Source organism: Pseudochaenichthys georgianus, chromosome 16 (genome assembly GCF_902827115.2).
Source record: "Pseudochaenichthys georgianus chromosome 16, fPseGeo1.2, whole genome shotgun sequence".
Lineage (NCBI taxonomy): Eukaryota > Metazoa > Chordata > Actinopteri > Perciformes > Channichthyidae > Pseudochaenichthys > Pseudochaenichthys georgianus.
In genome coordinates, this window is record NC_047518.2 from 26400042 (window position 1) to 26415574 (window position 15533).

Below are 15533 nucleotides of genomic sequence, written 5' to 3' on the forward strand. Positions count from 1 at the left end.
ACGGAGTGAAATCTGATCCGAGACGGGCAGTGCTTCAGTCAGCCAATCCCTCAATCCTCTGCTGCAGCAGGGCACTCTTTGGGGGTCAAGCAAGGTCATCCAGGATTTCCTTTTGTTAGGCGTTATTGTTGCTGTAAACTGCTGTTTCATTTAAAAACTACAATAATAATCCACAAAGAGTTTAAGAGGAAGTTTAAAACATTTTATTATGTCTCTTTATTTCACAGTGAAAAAGAACAGACATTTTTTATAGGATTTATTTTTGGCAAATTACATCTTAATCCAGAGACATGTACCCTTAGTCGTGTCTACAGTAGCAGAGGAGCCTGGTCCATTCCACAGAGGTCCACCTCTGGATTGTCGAGGATTATGAAGGATATATGTTTATTAAGATGATGCTGACAGAGCAATGAAAATAAACCTTCAAGAAAGCACTCAAGAGCAGAATTTAGTTTCAATACAAACTGAAAAAAGTATGGAGTAAAAAAGAAACATGCAAACAGGCACACGGTGTGAATTAAAATGTTACAATGAGCGTGAGATACGTAAAAATAACAAGACTGGCGCCTTGTTGTGTGGTGTTATACAAAGACCTTGAGTACTCTTGTAACATTCTACTACTAAAACACTTGATTTGACACAGCCATGCAGATGCGATATATGCCGTAACAAGAAGGTTGACAGTCAAACCAGACCTGCACTCGGACAGGTCGAGCCTGACGTCACATGCAGGAATCGGAATAATTGTCCTCTGTAATCAGTAAAGTAAAGAAAAAGAAAGCAGCCACAGATGGAAACGGAGAGTAAAATCACTCAAGGTCACAATGATTCACAAAGTACTCAAGCATAACTAAAAGTACAGTCGAGAAAATATTCTGAAAGTGCTTAGACTGTGTGTTTCGTTTTGTTCCTGATCACACACAATCCTCAGTCAATGATCCTTACAAGCTAAAGCGGTCTTGCATTGAAATTCTGCCCACATTCAAGTTACAAACACGAAACAAGTGTGAACATCTATGATTTAAATAGACGACACGATGATGATGCTTTTAATAGATGTTGTCCTTTGTGTGCTATAAACACAAAGGCTCCAATTAACGTAATCAATTATTCATAATGGCTTTTAACATTAAAATGGGTTGGTCCAACATACTGGAGTTAAGGCTGGAGTAAACCAGTCAACATCATTGATATACTGTGTCATAGAATACATGTTTCTAAATGATTGTTCATTAGCTACAATGATCATGCAGTCATATCTACAATCGGCAGTTTTTAACGCCACCATTTTCCCTCTCTCTGTCTCTACACACAGGAACCTGTGATCAGTGGTTCAGGAGGTTTTTTTATGACTACAGTTCACAGTTTAAAGTGTTCATCTCTGTAGCCCAAGCCTCTGTGCACTCCTAATAACTCTGCATGGGCCTGATATCCACTTCTCCTCCTCTGTCTCCACTCACTCTACTGTTAGGTGCGGGCTTTCTAGACTTTATTTACACCAGGAAGTGGTTGCATCTTTACTCCCTTTTCAACCTGGGATCCTTCACACCTGGCTCCTTGGAGTGAGTTCAGGAGACGCACACCAGCCACTGGCTCTGACTCCTACTGGCTGTCCAGGCCGTTGACAGATTGGGTGTTTGCGGAGCCCTTCCCTCTGAGTCTGGTTGTTGGGCTGTCGTCGTTGTCGTCGTCGTCGTCTTCGTCCAGCGTTGTGTCTTCTGAAACAGTGAGGAATGAGTTCATACAAATATTTTACTGAACCTTAAATTATGAGTAAAACTCAATTTCAAAGACCTTTACAAGATTACAGTTCCTGTAAATATCTATGTTTTAACTTGTAATCAGCCTCTCTTATGGTTGATGAATTAAATCAAAATCAATGTACCTTTTAACTCTTCTGGCGCATATTCATCATATTCATCATATTCATTGTAATAACAGTCGTCTTCTGAGAGGGTCTGTGAAAAGAGAAGAGGAGACATGTGACACACACACACCAAAACCAAACCTGACCCTGTGAAGCTTTCAAAGCAAACTGACTGGTAGCAATGTTTAAAAGGGAAAGGATTTGAAGCTTATATTGACACAGGGCAAGTGATCTTATTGTGTAACCTTTCTTGCTTTATTGCTGTGTTCGGGATGTTTCTGGGCATAGCAACCAGGTGCCAAATCATAGCACTCATCCAAGAAAAAAAAAATCTACAAAAATGTCAAGAAAGTGCAAATACACTTCTTAACTGTAAAGCAATAGACATACCTTTTCATTTGGACCATAGGTTTCAGCATACCAAACCATTCCGTACAGGCAGAGGAATGTAATGAAGGCCTATAAACAGAACATCTTTTATAAATAATTAACAACAGATAAAGCTTTTCAGGTTGAAAAGTTTATGATATAAAACAGAAAGAAATATGTGAATGTGTGTCGACGGCAAGTCACAAGATTCAATGTATGACCAGCCAACTACTGACTGAAGAGCATAGTATATTGTTTTGACCCAGAAATGCAACATTACTGAGAACTGATCTTACCAAACACAGCAGCCACAGGACCACGTACAGGACCTGGGTTTTTGAGAACAAGTCCTGTCCAAACTTAATGCATCCCAAGGCCTCCAGAAAGGCTACTGCCCTGTGAATGAGGGGAACAAAAACATTAAAGCCTCTGACCGACCTGCAGTTCACTTTGAATATTACTAAAAAACAAATCAACCAAAAAATAAATCAACCTTTGCAAAAACACTTACCCAAACACCCAGCACTGGGTCCCAACTCTCTTGCACTGTGTGTCTGTTAGGTACGCATAATACTGCCTGAAGCAAAGAACAAACACAAAGCAAACATTAGAAAATATTAATTGTAGTTTAACATGACTGCCTTATGTTGGTCAAACTGTCAAAATAAGGATCACAATTTAAGCATATAACACTATCCCAACAGATCTTTCAATATCAGTTTATATGGATTACTTTCCAACCAATATTTAATTGTTGAGTTGGATTATTTTTACCTGACTGTTGGCGCTGTGATGATACCAACGAACAGGATCCGACACCAGCTGAGAGGATGGCTTGCAGGAAAGACGAAAATGTGCTTCAGGAAGAATGTGTTCAACTCTGTAAGCTGTGGACAAAGAGAAAAACAGTTGAATAAGGATTATAATGGCTTCTGTATGTGTAAGAGAAAAGGATGGAATATTTCAGTTTTCAAGCATATTGAGATTGAAATCTAGAGTATAGGAATGTTAACACTTGTTATACTTAGTCTCACAATAAATAATGTTAATTACAGTATTTAAAAACAAATAAAGTATTCATATTTGATGTATATATTCAAATCTAAAAAGCCAAATGTAATGTCCCTGACAATGTTGTTTGTTGCAATGGTGGGTGGGGGGTCATCTTCAGCATATTTTGCAATGTGACACAATACAAGTTTAGGATTATGGTCATATGACCGACTAAGCCGGTCAAGGAAATCTCCCTGTTTGGCTTTAGCTTTATCCTGCTGTACTGTCGTAAATCCATTGTACGTATGAAAAAGGCGACATTTCCTACTATGTTGACACAATATGGATGTGAATGCCTTTTTAATCTATTGCAACTGCAGGTCAGCATCATTTCTGGTGCGCTTGAATACAGAGCCAACATAATACAACTAGAGATGTCCCGAATCGATTTAAAAAAAAAATCGGGGATCGGGAGAAAAAAAATCGGGGATCGAGATTTTTTTTTTTATTTAATGTTACAAAACAAAAATGACCATGTTCACGTCTTAAAGTCATCCTGAGGACTTAGTTTTGGTTTAAAATTACACAACATCATGTATGTGTTGCTTTCTTTGGGCTTGTTTTCATAGACCTGGTTGCTTATTTCTCTCAAATCTGGCAACAGAGTGGGCGCAGTGTCTAATAGTAGCAGTAAGCTAACGAGAGGCTACGTTCAGCTGGTGACTCGGGAGTCGGGACAGAGAAAATATCAGGAGTTTGGAAGTATTATAAAATTGAAAGCGAAGGCAGTGTAACAGCCAGATGCAATGTTTGCAAGGCAGAGGTTCCGCATGGTGGAAAGAACAGAGCTACGTTCAACAGGACCAATCTAATACGCTACCTGAGAAACAAACACCAACAACAACACGGCGAGTACACAGCGGCCACTCAGGTAACGGCACTGAGACAACCGACACTTTCAGAGACTTTCAAAAGGAAAGAGAAACTGCCCCAGAACAGTGAAAAGGCCAACACAATAACAGCCAAGATAGCTGAATTCATCGCGTTGGATGACCAGCCGTTATCTGTTACCTTTTTTTTCTCTTAATGCATTGCATAAAGATCGGATCGGGAAAAATCGGTATCGGCAGATTGTCAAAATCAAATGATCGGAATCGGATCGGGAGCAAAAAAAGGTGATCGGGACATCCCTAAATACAACTATGTGATACTTTTCATTTCAAAGCAGAAGTCTGTAAATAAACAATTAGTTCACAGTCAAATGTTTTTAACACTGCTATATTCAAACTTCTAGGGACATCTCCAACAATTGTTTGTTTTCAAGTTATAAAGCTAGAAAATGTAAAAAAGTCATTAGGAGAGGAATTGTTATATTTGATCAGGATTTATCCTTTAACGCCTACATAAAATCAATTTCAAGGACCGCCTACTTCCATCGACGTAACATTGCAAAAATCAGGCATATCTTGCCTCAAAACGATGCAGAGAAACTAGTCCATGCATTTGTTACTTCAAGGCTGGATTATTGTAACTCCTTATTATCAGGGAGTACCAAGAAGTCAGTCAAGTCGCTTCAGCTGATTCAAAATGCTGCAGCTCGTGTACTAACCAGAGTTAGGAAAAGGGACCACATTACTCCTGTTCTGGCTGCCTTACACTGGCTCCCTATAGAACACAGGATAGAATTTAAAATTCTTCTTCTCGCCTACAAAGCCCTTAATGGGCAGGCGCCATCTTACCTTAAAGAACTCATTATACCCTACTGTCTTACTAGGGCATTGCGTTCCAAGAATGCAGGGTTGTTGGTTGTTCCTAGAGTCTCTAAAAGTACAATGGGAGCCAGAGCCTTTTCTTATCAAGCTCCAATCAGCTTCCAGCTGGTGTTCGGGCGGCAGACACCCTATCCGTTTTTAAGAGTGCGCTTAAGACCTTCCTTTTTGATAAAGCTTATAGTTAGGGCTGATTAGATTCAGCCCCTAGTTTTGCTGATATAGGCTTAGTTTGTCGGGGGACATCTTACTTCTTCCTTCTCTCTGTCTATACCTGTGTACTCTCATGTTCCGATTAACCCAGCTTCCCCAAATGTCTTTCTTTTTGGTGTCTATATACGCCGGGATCCAGAGTCATGGATGATCCTGTGGTCCTGTGTCCTGGATCGCGAGGCTGTGGTCCTGGATCATAGGTCCTGGATGGATATCCTCGTGGATTCATCTTCCTATTATACACACATGCATTTCCAAACATTTGGACTACCTATGTTGCAAATGTATTATCTTTTCAATTTACACACGGCATCTATCGCACGTCTGTCCGTCCTGGGAGAGGGATCCCTCCTCTGTTGCTCTCCCTGAGGTTTCTCCCATTTTTCCCTTTAAACTGGGTTTTCTCCGGAAGTTTTTCCTTGTACGATGTGAGGGTCTAAGGACAGAGGGTGTCGTATTGTCATACTGATATTCTGTACACACTGTGAAGACCACTGAGACAAATGTAACATTTGTGATATTGGGCTATATAAATAAACATTAATTGATTGATTCATTGTTTGTGACTTTATTTCATTATAAACAATCTCAAAGTTTATTGTTTAATCCTACGTGCATTACATGCATTGTACCATTCCTCCTAGTTTCTATGTGCCCTTGCATTTAAGAGTTGCTGTATACTTTTCTGGAAATGTAACATTAGGACAATCGTTGCTTTGTCAGACTATTATTAAATTACCTTGTCTCATGTGCCGTCTATTTTTATCACATAGTTGTCCATTGGCTTTACCATGCGCCAGTTATAGATTTAGGGGCCATACATCTCTCTCTCAGCAGGGGTTTACACAGAACAAGCACAGGTGTGGTAGCAAATAACATCTAATGACAGCTCTGTTCTATAACATGAGCCAATAAGCCGTGCCAGCAGGACTGTGTGTACAGAACCAGAGCCCTTGAACTGGCCTACTTATAAGGAATGCAGCCACTATAATTGTTAGTACTGTAGTTGCGCCTGTGTTTGACAAGTCAAAAGGTGTGCTGCGAGTAAGGTCTAATGGCAATGAGACTCAATGTGTGCTTTATAACGAGCAGATGCACTGAAAAAGGTCAACAAGTTCAGCCAGGACACCATCAAACAAGAGCTATCTTACAATGCCAGTCACACTTGAATTATCAAATAGTTAGCAGCTCATTTATGGGGACACTCTGTCCAAGTCCCCCTCATCCCCAATGGAAGATAATGAGAGGCCTGCTGCAGTGTTATTCACTCATTTGGCCTTGAGCCTGGGTGTAGAAGAGCAGCTAAACTGTCACCGCGCTGAGATGTCCCCCATCTTTTCAAATACCTCTCACAGACTGATAATTACCATTTAAAGCCTCAAGAGAGTTGGGAACTGCCTGAGTGAGGAAGAGGGATGACAATGTTGCTTCATCACCGCACAAAAAGGAGAGACAGCAGCTTTCAATGCCACGGTTGCAATTGGTTAGAAATGTGGCTGCTACACTCGAATCTCTAATAGAAAGCAATGGAGCTTACTCAAGTTCTCCATCCATGGTTTTCTCATTACCACAAATTGCTCCTAACTAATCTAACGTGTTTTTCATCCGTACGGGATTAACTGTCAATGTGTGGACAGCAGGACACTCTTGTGTTATATGGATCCATGTGAGAGTGGTTTTAGATTTCAACAAAAGAGGAGGCAATTAGATAAGCCCACTCTTAGCACACTGAAACACTGAATGCTCCTGACTAGTCAGCTCTGAGTCAGCCTGAGATGGCCAGGGAGGATTTCTCGGTGACCCACCTGCCAGATTATCATGAACAGATAGACGCCCATCACCCGCTGCAGGGAGGACTTTGGGTCAAGCCAGCGTACGTAGGTCCAGCTAGCGGGGGTGAACTGTAGAGCAGCGCGTTTGATCTTCCCCGTGGTGGTGTGGATGTCCCTGGATGGGAAGCACAGGAGAAGGATTAGAAAGACTTGCAGATAGATTTACAACAAGTATTATGTTAGTACATTAGACAAAGCCAGATGAAAGTAATGCCATAACATTAATCATTCACTAGCACTCTGCCTTGATGAACTTTCAAGATCATGTTTCAAAACAACAATTTATGCATCTTTGGATCTAAAATGCTTTGCTTGATGTGAACCTTTTCAATAGAATAGCTCTGTGTCTTGCATTCCCTCGAGGAGATTTCAAAGTAGTATTATCGTAGTTTTTCTATTCCTTGTTATTGTGTAATTGAGATGTTTTGTTTCCTTGTTTATGAATTTCTGTTTATTGCTTCAGATTTTTAATATCAAATAGATTAAATAAACACAAGTTTGTCTGGTCTTTCATTGGTCTGATAATAAAATGAATCTTACATTTTCATAATATAGCATAAAGCTCTAAGGATATATTTCACCTTCATACATTTTTAAAGCTTTATTTATCAATCAGGGCTGGGATGCTTGCTCCAGACTGGACAAATCCATCAGACTAAGAATGAAAACAAAAGTGGACACTGTAACTTGTATTGATTTCTAGACTGTATTTTCATACTTGATACTGGCCCAGTGGTAGGTCCTCATCTCCAAAAAGCGGCAGACAGTCATGCCGAGCCAGATGCCTCCTCCATTACAGAGCAGAATGTCCAGAATCACTTGGTCCCACCAGCACTCAGCAAAGTTAGGCAGCAGATGCATGAAGAAGAGCTAAAAAGGAGATAATATAGACTATTAGAGAATACATGATATCTGAAAAAAAATACTGATAATGTTACATCCTGTGAAAATATTGAATGTGTGTTTTACAAAATTATTGAAACGGGCCAAAACCCATGGATTTCCACTAGATAAAACACTTAAAGGGGGCCTATCATGCAAAATGCACCTTTGTACGTCTTTTATACATGAATATGTGTCCCCGGTGTTCCAGGGAACTCACCAAGTGTCAGAAAACACAACCCTCTCTCTTTTCCTCCATACCCAAATCTCTAAAAACGGGGCTGCAACGGATCTGATACAGACTGATACAGATTTGAAAATAGTCTGACATCAGTGAAGAGGAGCTCCGCCTATATGGCCAACTCTCCACCAATCAGGGGAATGAGAGGTTGCCGTGGCATGGTAACAGCATGGTAACATGACGCTCGTAACTCGGCCCCCTCCTTTGCAGGGGGGCGTGGTCAGCTCCAGCGCATGCAAAGACAGGGGTGGAGGAGAGCAAAATAGAGAAAAATGAGGCATGGCTAAAATGCATGATCTGTTTGGTATTTTGAAAAAGAAAACGTATAAATATACCTTATATAGGTATGGCCCTACAATATATTATTCAAATATAGCATGATAGGTCTCCTTTAAATCACCAGCCTAGTGTGACGACCCCTCCCCCCCTTCTGCCTGGCTGTGCTCCCTGCCTTGCTGTCTTCTGGCAGGTACTGGGAGTGTCGTCCTGTTTGTGCCCGCCCATCTAGAGGCGGAGCCACCAGAAGGCATAAAGGTTTCCCAGCTGCAAGGATCAATCTCTCTGATTCAGATCCTGGCATGCTGCAGCAACCTCAGCCTACAGCCTGTGTTAGGTTTGATGCACCCTCCAACATGCTACAACACCCTTCCACACACTCACACACTGCTAACACTACTGACAGTCTGATTCTTACCACATTATACATCAGAGGTGTTCTTCAACAATCTGTTAAATAAATATATATTTGGCATTAAACTCTGTGTGGCCTCCCTGTTTGTTCCAGCCTTTGGAAGGTTGTAACACTAGTTAGCCTTAAATGTCACTATTCTAAAGATTCAGAGGGAGAAACATGCCACAAGAGAAGGAATGATTGGATACAGGTTGATAGGGGATGTAACATGTGTTATTATAACCTGATATGATGTGAGCTTACTTACCTCAGTAAGCTCCCAGGTAATACTGATAGTCCAGCAGAGGCCATAGCTTCGAATAAGCAGGGCCTTCATACCCCAGCCCCAGAAATGGCTGAATGCAAAAATATCAAGATGGCTCAGGATTCTCTCCCAGGTGATGTCGTGACAGTTCACAGCGTAATCCTGCAAAGAGCAGCGCAGCCTCATTACAATGATTGATAATCCCCATGTAAGGGAACACAATTGGTGCATGTTAATCAATACAAAATATATTTTCTGTGTAAGCCTTCATTGCTCACCATTATGTCTGCCTCTCTCTTGGCATAACGCAGGTTTGGGTCCAACCAATACATCAGGTCCTTCACCTGCCGCCAGTTTAGGAAGATGACCAAAACCAGGAACAGGAAGTAGAGGACACTCAGACCTTAACAGCACAGAGAAACCACATTAGAAAGGGAAATGTAACCTCCAAAGTGTTTTATTTTTAGCAATACTTACCAAAAACGATACGCCATATTGCCGGATGTGGTCTGGTGAATGGACCTAAAGTGAGGCACATAAAGATGTCAACAATGTATTCTACAACAAGTGATGGGATAGCCACAGTTGTTTGCTCTTGCTTCCTTTTTTTTGTTAGGACAGTTTTACAATGAGGTTCCTGATCTAACAAAAAGTATGCTATGTAAGCAATCAGTAGCACAGTAAAAAAAATGTTTGTGGAACACATTAAACTAACTGTAATTGGTGGCTATGCAAACCTGAGGGACTGTATTGTAGTTATGTATTAACAAAATACATAACTTCAGGTTCAGTTTTTTGCTCACCGTTAGGAAATGCCAAAACACTAATGACAAGGAAGAAGGAGATGACCAGAATCAGCCCCACCCAGAGATTATTGTCCTTATTTTCATCATCTCTGCAGGCAGGGAAAACAGAAATATCATCAGTTATGTTAAACAGCCCATTTTACAAGCAGTATGTGTGTTATATTCCCTCCACAGCTGTAAAGATGTTTCACACAGCAAACATGGGGTTTTTGTATCAGCTGTAAAAGATTTGTAGAGCAAAATGTAGCTTGTAAAGCAGATAATCACAGTAAATGTAATGTTACATCGTCCCTTAGATCGTTACATTGTTGTAGCCAATATCAGCACAGACATGATGTACATCAATAATGCATTATAAGACAAACATCTATTTTTATTGGCTTAAATTGACGAATAATGACAGCAGAATGAAGGCAGCCATCTCTGATATTTATCCCAGTTTCTTCATGTGGGTGTTGATATATTTTTCAGTAAGAAAATCATTTAAAAGAGTAGCTCGCTAGTGTACCTGGTGCTGCCAGAGCATCACTGTTAGCCGAGCGCTAGCTAACTATGCTAATCCAGCGAGCTAACGCTAGCCGTGAACGACTTACCTTGCGAAGGCGAAATACATCAGACTGAGCACCGTGCATGTCAGCAGCGTTATCGTGTGCGGCCTGTAGAAAAACTCTATGGTGATATCTTCAACCTGCTGCTCGTTTATCATTCGGAAATGCTTCCTGTAATTCACATCATCCTTGCTCAAGGTGTGGGACCCGCTGTACACGGGCGCCATAGCAGGACGCAGGCTGGAGGGCAGCTCCTCATGAGAAAGTGATCCACAACAAACTACTCACAGGAAACAGGTTGAAATGAATATGTACGGTTACATATCTAACTAGCAGCTTCTAAAAGTAGACGTGACAGCTGAGCAGAGTGAGCAACAGGGGAAGACTATAAAGAAATTGTTCACTTTTGCTTGTGATTGGTGCTGCATGTTTGTAGGGAGTGTCCCATAGCGGAAGAGTTCACTCCTTCCTCATGTGCTGCTGCTGATGATTGTTTTTAGCGTGACTGACCTCCATGCGACGACTAGCCTGACAAATGACCAGAGGTTTACTTTTTTATGTTTTAAATAATCCCGTTACCATCTGAGACTACTGTGAACTCCTGAATTCATAGCTAAATAAAATACATAAGCCTACAGGTTTGGGAACATCAACATAGTTATAGCAGTAACAACTAATTTAATATACAATGATTGTGTTGTTGAAAACATCCTGCACTAAAAGTGAATGTGCTTCACTTGATTTTGTGTGTTTGACTCCCCCTTGTGGCGGCTAATGGCTTCACATGTCACTGAAATCAAAAAACATCCTCAGCCCCCAGCAGGGGTCTAGTATAAGTATTTTACACAAAACAAGTTCAGTCCATCAAGCATAAAGGCCAGTAACTGTAGTAATATAGGCAATAAGACACATATAATTATTATAATACGTTTGCAAAAAGCAATTTTTTTTACTAGAGTATCGATAAACCCTACTTAGTTGATAAGGATCCATTCCCTTAAGTTTGTTGCATAATGTTTTGGGTTTTGCATGACAATTACACATTTTTATTTATTATTATTTATTTAGTTTCAAACGTATTTGTACGTAGTTCATCCAGTTTTACATAGTTAGGCAAGGCAAGTTTATTTATATAGCACCTTTCAACACAAGGCAATTCAAGGTGCTTTACAAAAATGAAAGACATTCAGACAAAGGCATTTAAAAACAGTAAAAGATAATAAAAGAAACATTAAAAGAAAAAATACATGAATAAAAAGTACATGAATAAAAAGTTACAGTGCAGTTTAAGATATGAATAGTTCACACAGAAGTTCCACTTTACTGATGAACACAACGGCTCAGTTTCAATTAAAAGCAGCGACAAAAAGAAAAGTCTTCAGCCTGGATTTAAAAGTAGTAAGAGTTGTCGCGGATCTGCAGGTTTCTGGGAGTTTGTTCCAGATATTTGGAGCATAATAACTGAACGCTGCTTTAGTTTAGTTCTGACTCTGGGGACAGAAAGCAGATCAGTCCCTGAAGAACTGAGAGATCTGGATGGTTCATAATTTAGCAGGAGGTCAGAAATGTATTTTGGGCCTAAACCATTCAGTGCTTTATAAACCAGCAGCAGTATTTTGAAATATATTCTTTGACACACAGGTAGCCAGTGTAAAGACTTCACAGCAGGAGTGATGTGATCCACTTTCTTAGTGTTAGTGAGGACTCGAGCAGCAGCATTCTGAATCAGCTGCAGCTTTCTAATAGATTTTTTAGTGAGACCTGTGAAGACACCAGGGACGTGCACAGGTACGGGCTAATGTTGCCAGGGCAACGGCCCGTTTGGCCTTTTTGGCTGACCTGCCCCTCTGGAGAGGGCGAGAGTTTATTTTTATTTTTTCTGTTGTGGCCGAATCAACATGATCGAGGATCTCATTATTTGACCTCAAGGGATATAGGCCTACACTGTGGCCCTAAAGCAACTGCTCCATTATCTGTATCAAATACAGACATTGATGCCACCAAATGTCACAATAAAAATAGAAAGTACTACAAATAAACTGGAATTCATTTACATCTTAAATTATGAATATATATACACAAAAAAAGGTTTACAAATATCCAACCTTCAAATTGCTTTTTTAAATCAACACTGCTCTGCACACTTGCTAAAGAACATTTGTCTGGAAATCTCAATTCATTTGTAGGGCTGCGTGAGTATGGCCAAAAGTATGGGAGTAAATCCCACTGTAAACTATTTAATCATCACCAAATTCTGTGTTATTATGACCGATCATAACTCAGCTGTATGCAGACATATTTAGCATGGTGTACAGGGCCGCTTTTTGGCATAGGCGAGTAAGGCGACATAGGCGGTCGCCTAGGACGCCAGATCTGGGGGGGGGGGGGGGGGCGCTGCGCTGGCAGCTCTGGGAGGGAAAAAAACATTTTTACTGTTTGAACTCATTCTAATTTTCGGCCTTGATGTAACAACATTCATAATTAAGTCAAGGTAACACCCTTTTCACCCCGGTTACACTTTTAATTTGCCCTGTACGATGGGCGCTGTAAGTGATGAAAGTGGGGGGTGTTGGCTTATCAGGCGTCCACAGCCAAAGTGGGTGTGGGATCGCGCGAGAGAGATAAATGCAATTTATGTAAACAAATATTTCCAAGGCACTCTTTTATAATTATTGGGATAAACAGTTTTGAAATCATTTCAATGTATACTATAGGACAGTAAACCAAAAATATCGTTTAAAACTTGAGATACAAAAATAAATGTTAACTAGGTAAAATAAGATATGAATGAACAACAAAAATAAAATAAGTTGCATTTATTTGCTATTGGCTATGGTAGGTTATTGGTTATGTTCACATACTTATTTGATTATTAAAATGTAAACCAATCTTTTTCATATGGGTGTTTAGAGTTGTACCCCCTAGGTCAGGTCTCTAGTAATGTGTGCTCAAAGTGCACCCGATTGAAGCATTTTACTTTAAATGTTCAAACATTTCTTCCTGGGGGGGCATACCCCCGGCCCCCCTAGAGGATGTGACGTCCACACCCCAATTCAAACATGTTCATACAATACCGAATACATTTGAAGCCTTTTTGATGTATATTACCAACATGTCAATACGTTTCTGTTTTTGTAGTATATTGGTCTTTTGTAGAGATTTTTCATTTATTCTTTATATATTCTATTGTGTATTCCTTGGGTACTTTTATCTTTTCTATTGTACGATTGAAGTAAATGTGGGAAGCGTTTAACAACAGCCATTTACTTCAAAGATTGTTCTCAATGTTATTCTTATCTTTGTTAATCCTGGAAGAATGCCAGAAAAAAAGACATTCTCTTCAAGAATAAAAAAAACATGACATTAGTAATTGTGAAAACAAATTAAATAAGTTGTTAGGTTAAGTCAGGGCCGGTTTTTGGCATAGGCGACATAGGTGGTCGCCTCGGGCGCCAGATCTGGGGTGGCGCTGCGCTGGCAGCTCTGGGAGAGAAAAAACATTTTGACTGTTTGCGCTCATCCTAATTTTCGGCCTTGATGTAACAACATTCATAATTAAGTCAAGGTAACACCCTTTTCACCCCGGTTACACTTTTCATTTGCCCTGTACGATGGGCGCTGTAAGTGATGAAAGTGGGGGGTGTTGGCTTATCAGGCGTCCGCAGCTCACAGCCAAAGTGGGTGTGGGATCGAGCGAGAGAGATAAATGCAATTTATGTAAACAAATATTTCCAAGGCACTCTTTTATAATTATTGGGGTAAACAGGTTTGAAATCATTTCAATGTATACTATAGGACAGTAAACCAAAAATATCGTTTAAAACTTGAGAGATACAAAAATATGCATAAATAAATGTTAACTAGGTAAAATAAATATGAATGAACAACAAAAATAAAATAAGTTGCATTTATTTGCTATTGGTTATGTTCACATACTTATTTGATTATTAAAATGTAAACCAATCTTTTTCATATGGGTGTTTTACGGCCCGTCCACACAGCAGCGTGCGTTGAAAGCTTCACCATTCACTTTGAATGGGGTGACGTCACTTTGCTGGCGTGGCTCGCTGCAAAAGTTGAGAATGTTCAAGTTTTGAAGCCACGGCAGAAGCGTCAGCCAATCGAATCATATGCCAGTACAAGCTCTAGCCAATCAAACCGCTGCTTGTATGTCAGGGGCGGGAGATTCATGTGATTGGTTGTTGGTCGAGTTTCAGACACGCCCGCCGGCAAGCATCAACGCACGCCGCTGTGTGGACGGGCCGTTAGAGTTGTACCCCCTAGATCAGGTCTCTAGTAATGTGTGCTCTAAGTGCACCAGATTGAAGCATTACTTTAAATGTTCAAACATTTCTTCCCGGGGGGGCATACCCCGGACCCCCCTAGAGATCCTCACCCCAATTAAAACATGTTCATATAATACTGAATACATTTGAAGCCTTTGATGTATATGATTATGTCAATACGTTTCTGTTTTTGTAGTGCATTGGTCTTTTGTAGAGATTTTTCATTTATTTTTTATATATTCTATTGTGTATTCCTTGGATACTTTTATTTGTTCTACTGAACGATTTTCTGGCAGGGGGGGGCGCCAGCTAAAATCTCGCCTAGGGCAGCAAATTGGTTAGAACCGGCCCTGATGGTGTAGGAAACGGGCTCCGTGTTACAAGACGGGTCGGGGGTTTGGCGGTACCACTGCAGACTCTCTGCACACACACACCTCTGCAGACTCTCTGCACGAAGGAGCCACGGTGCTGCAGCTCCTGATCGGAGCAGAGACACACGTTCACTAAGCGGAAAAACGATACCCTGTCACAGAGATCTGCTATTTTAAATTTTAAAGTCAACACATATCGACCCTAAATAAAGTCTATATTAAGAACGAGAGATGTTTTGACATTATGGCTTAAACAAATGACAAATGAGCGAGGGCGATGACGTCAGAGCATCGTCCTATGTGCCGGGGCTGAGCCCCGGACAGCCCCGGCCCAATTTAACCCCTGGTTAGAGGCCCTATTTTATCAGTATGTCTGGACTGCACAGCAGTTACAATGGTCAAACTACATTAGAACAGAATT

At 40.6% G+C, this 15533-nt stretch overlaps 1 protein-coding gene across 2 annotated transcripts; it reads right to left on the reverse strand.

Annotated features, from left to right (window-relative positions):
• Positions 1-188: 188 nt before the first annotated feature.
• Positions 189-10874, reverse strand: ptdss1a (phosphatidylserine synthase 1a). Of its 2 annotated transcripts, none has more exons than XM_071205862.1 (13): positions 10501-10874; positions 9905-9996; positions 9579-9623; positions 9380-9504; positions 9105-9263; positions 7762-7913; positions 7017-7158; positions 3011-3123; positions 2748-2813; positions 2533-2632; positions 2258-2326; positions 1886-1958; positions 189-1715 (listed from the first exon to the last, which is right to left on the reverse strand). In XM_071205862.1, exons 1-13 carry the CDS (start codon positions 10680-10682, stop codon positions 1603-1605), a joined length of 1431 nt encoding a protein of 476 aa, XP_071061963.1. In that variant the 5' UTR covers positions 10683-10874; the 3' UTR covers positions 189-1602. The 2 variants fall into 2 exon arrangements, with proteins under 2 accessions (XP_071061963.1, XP_033958378.1); XM_034102487.2 differs by having other exon boundaries at positions 189-1718; positions 10501-10872.
• Between the last annotated feature and the right edge of the window lie 4659 nt (positions 10875-15533).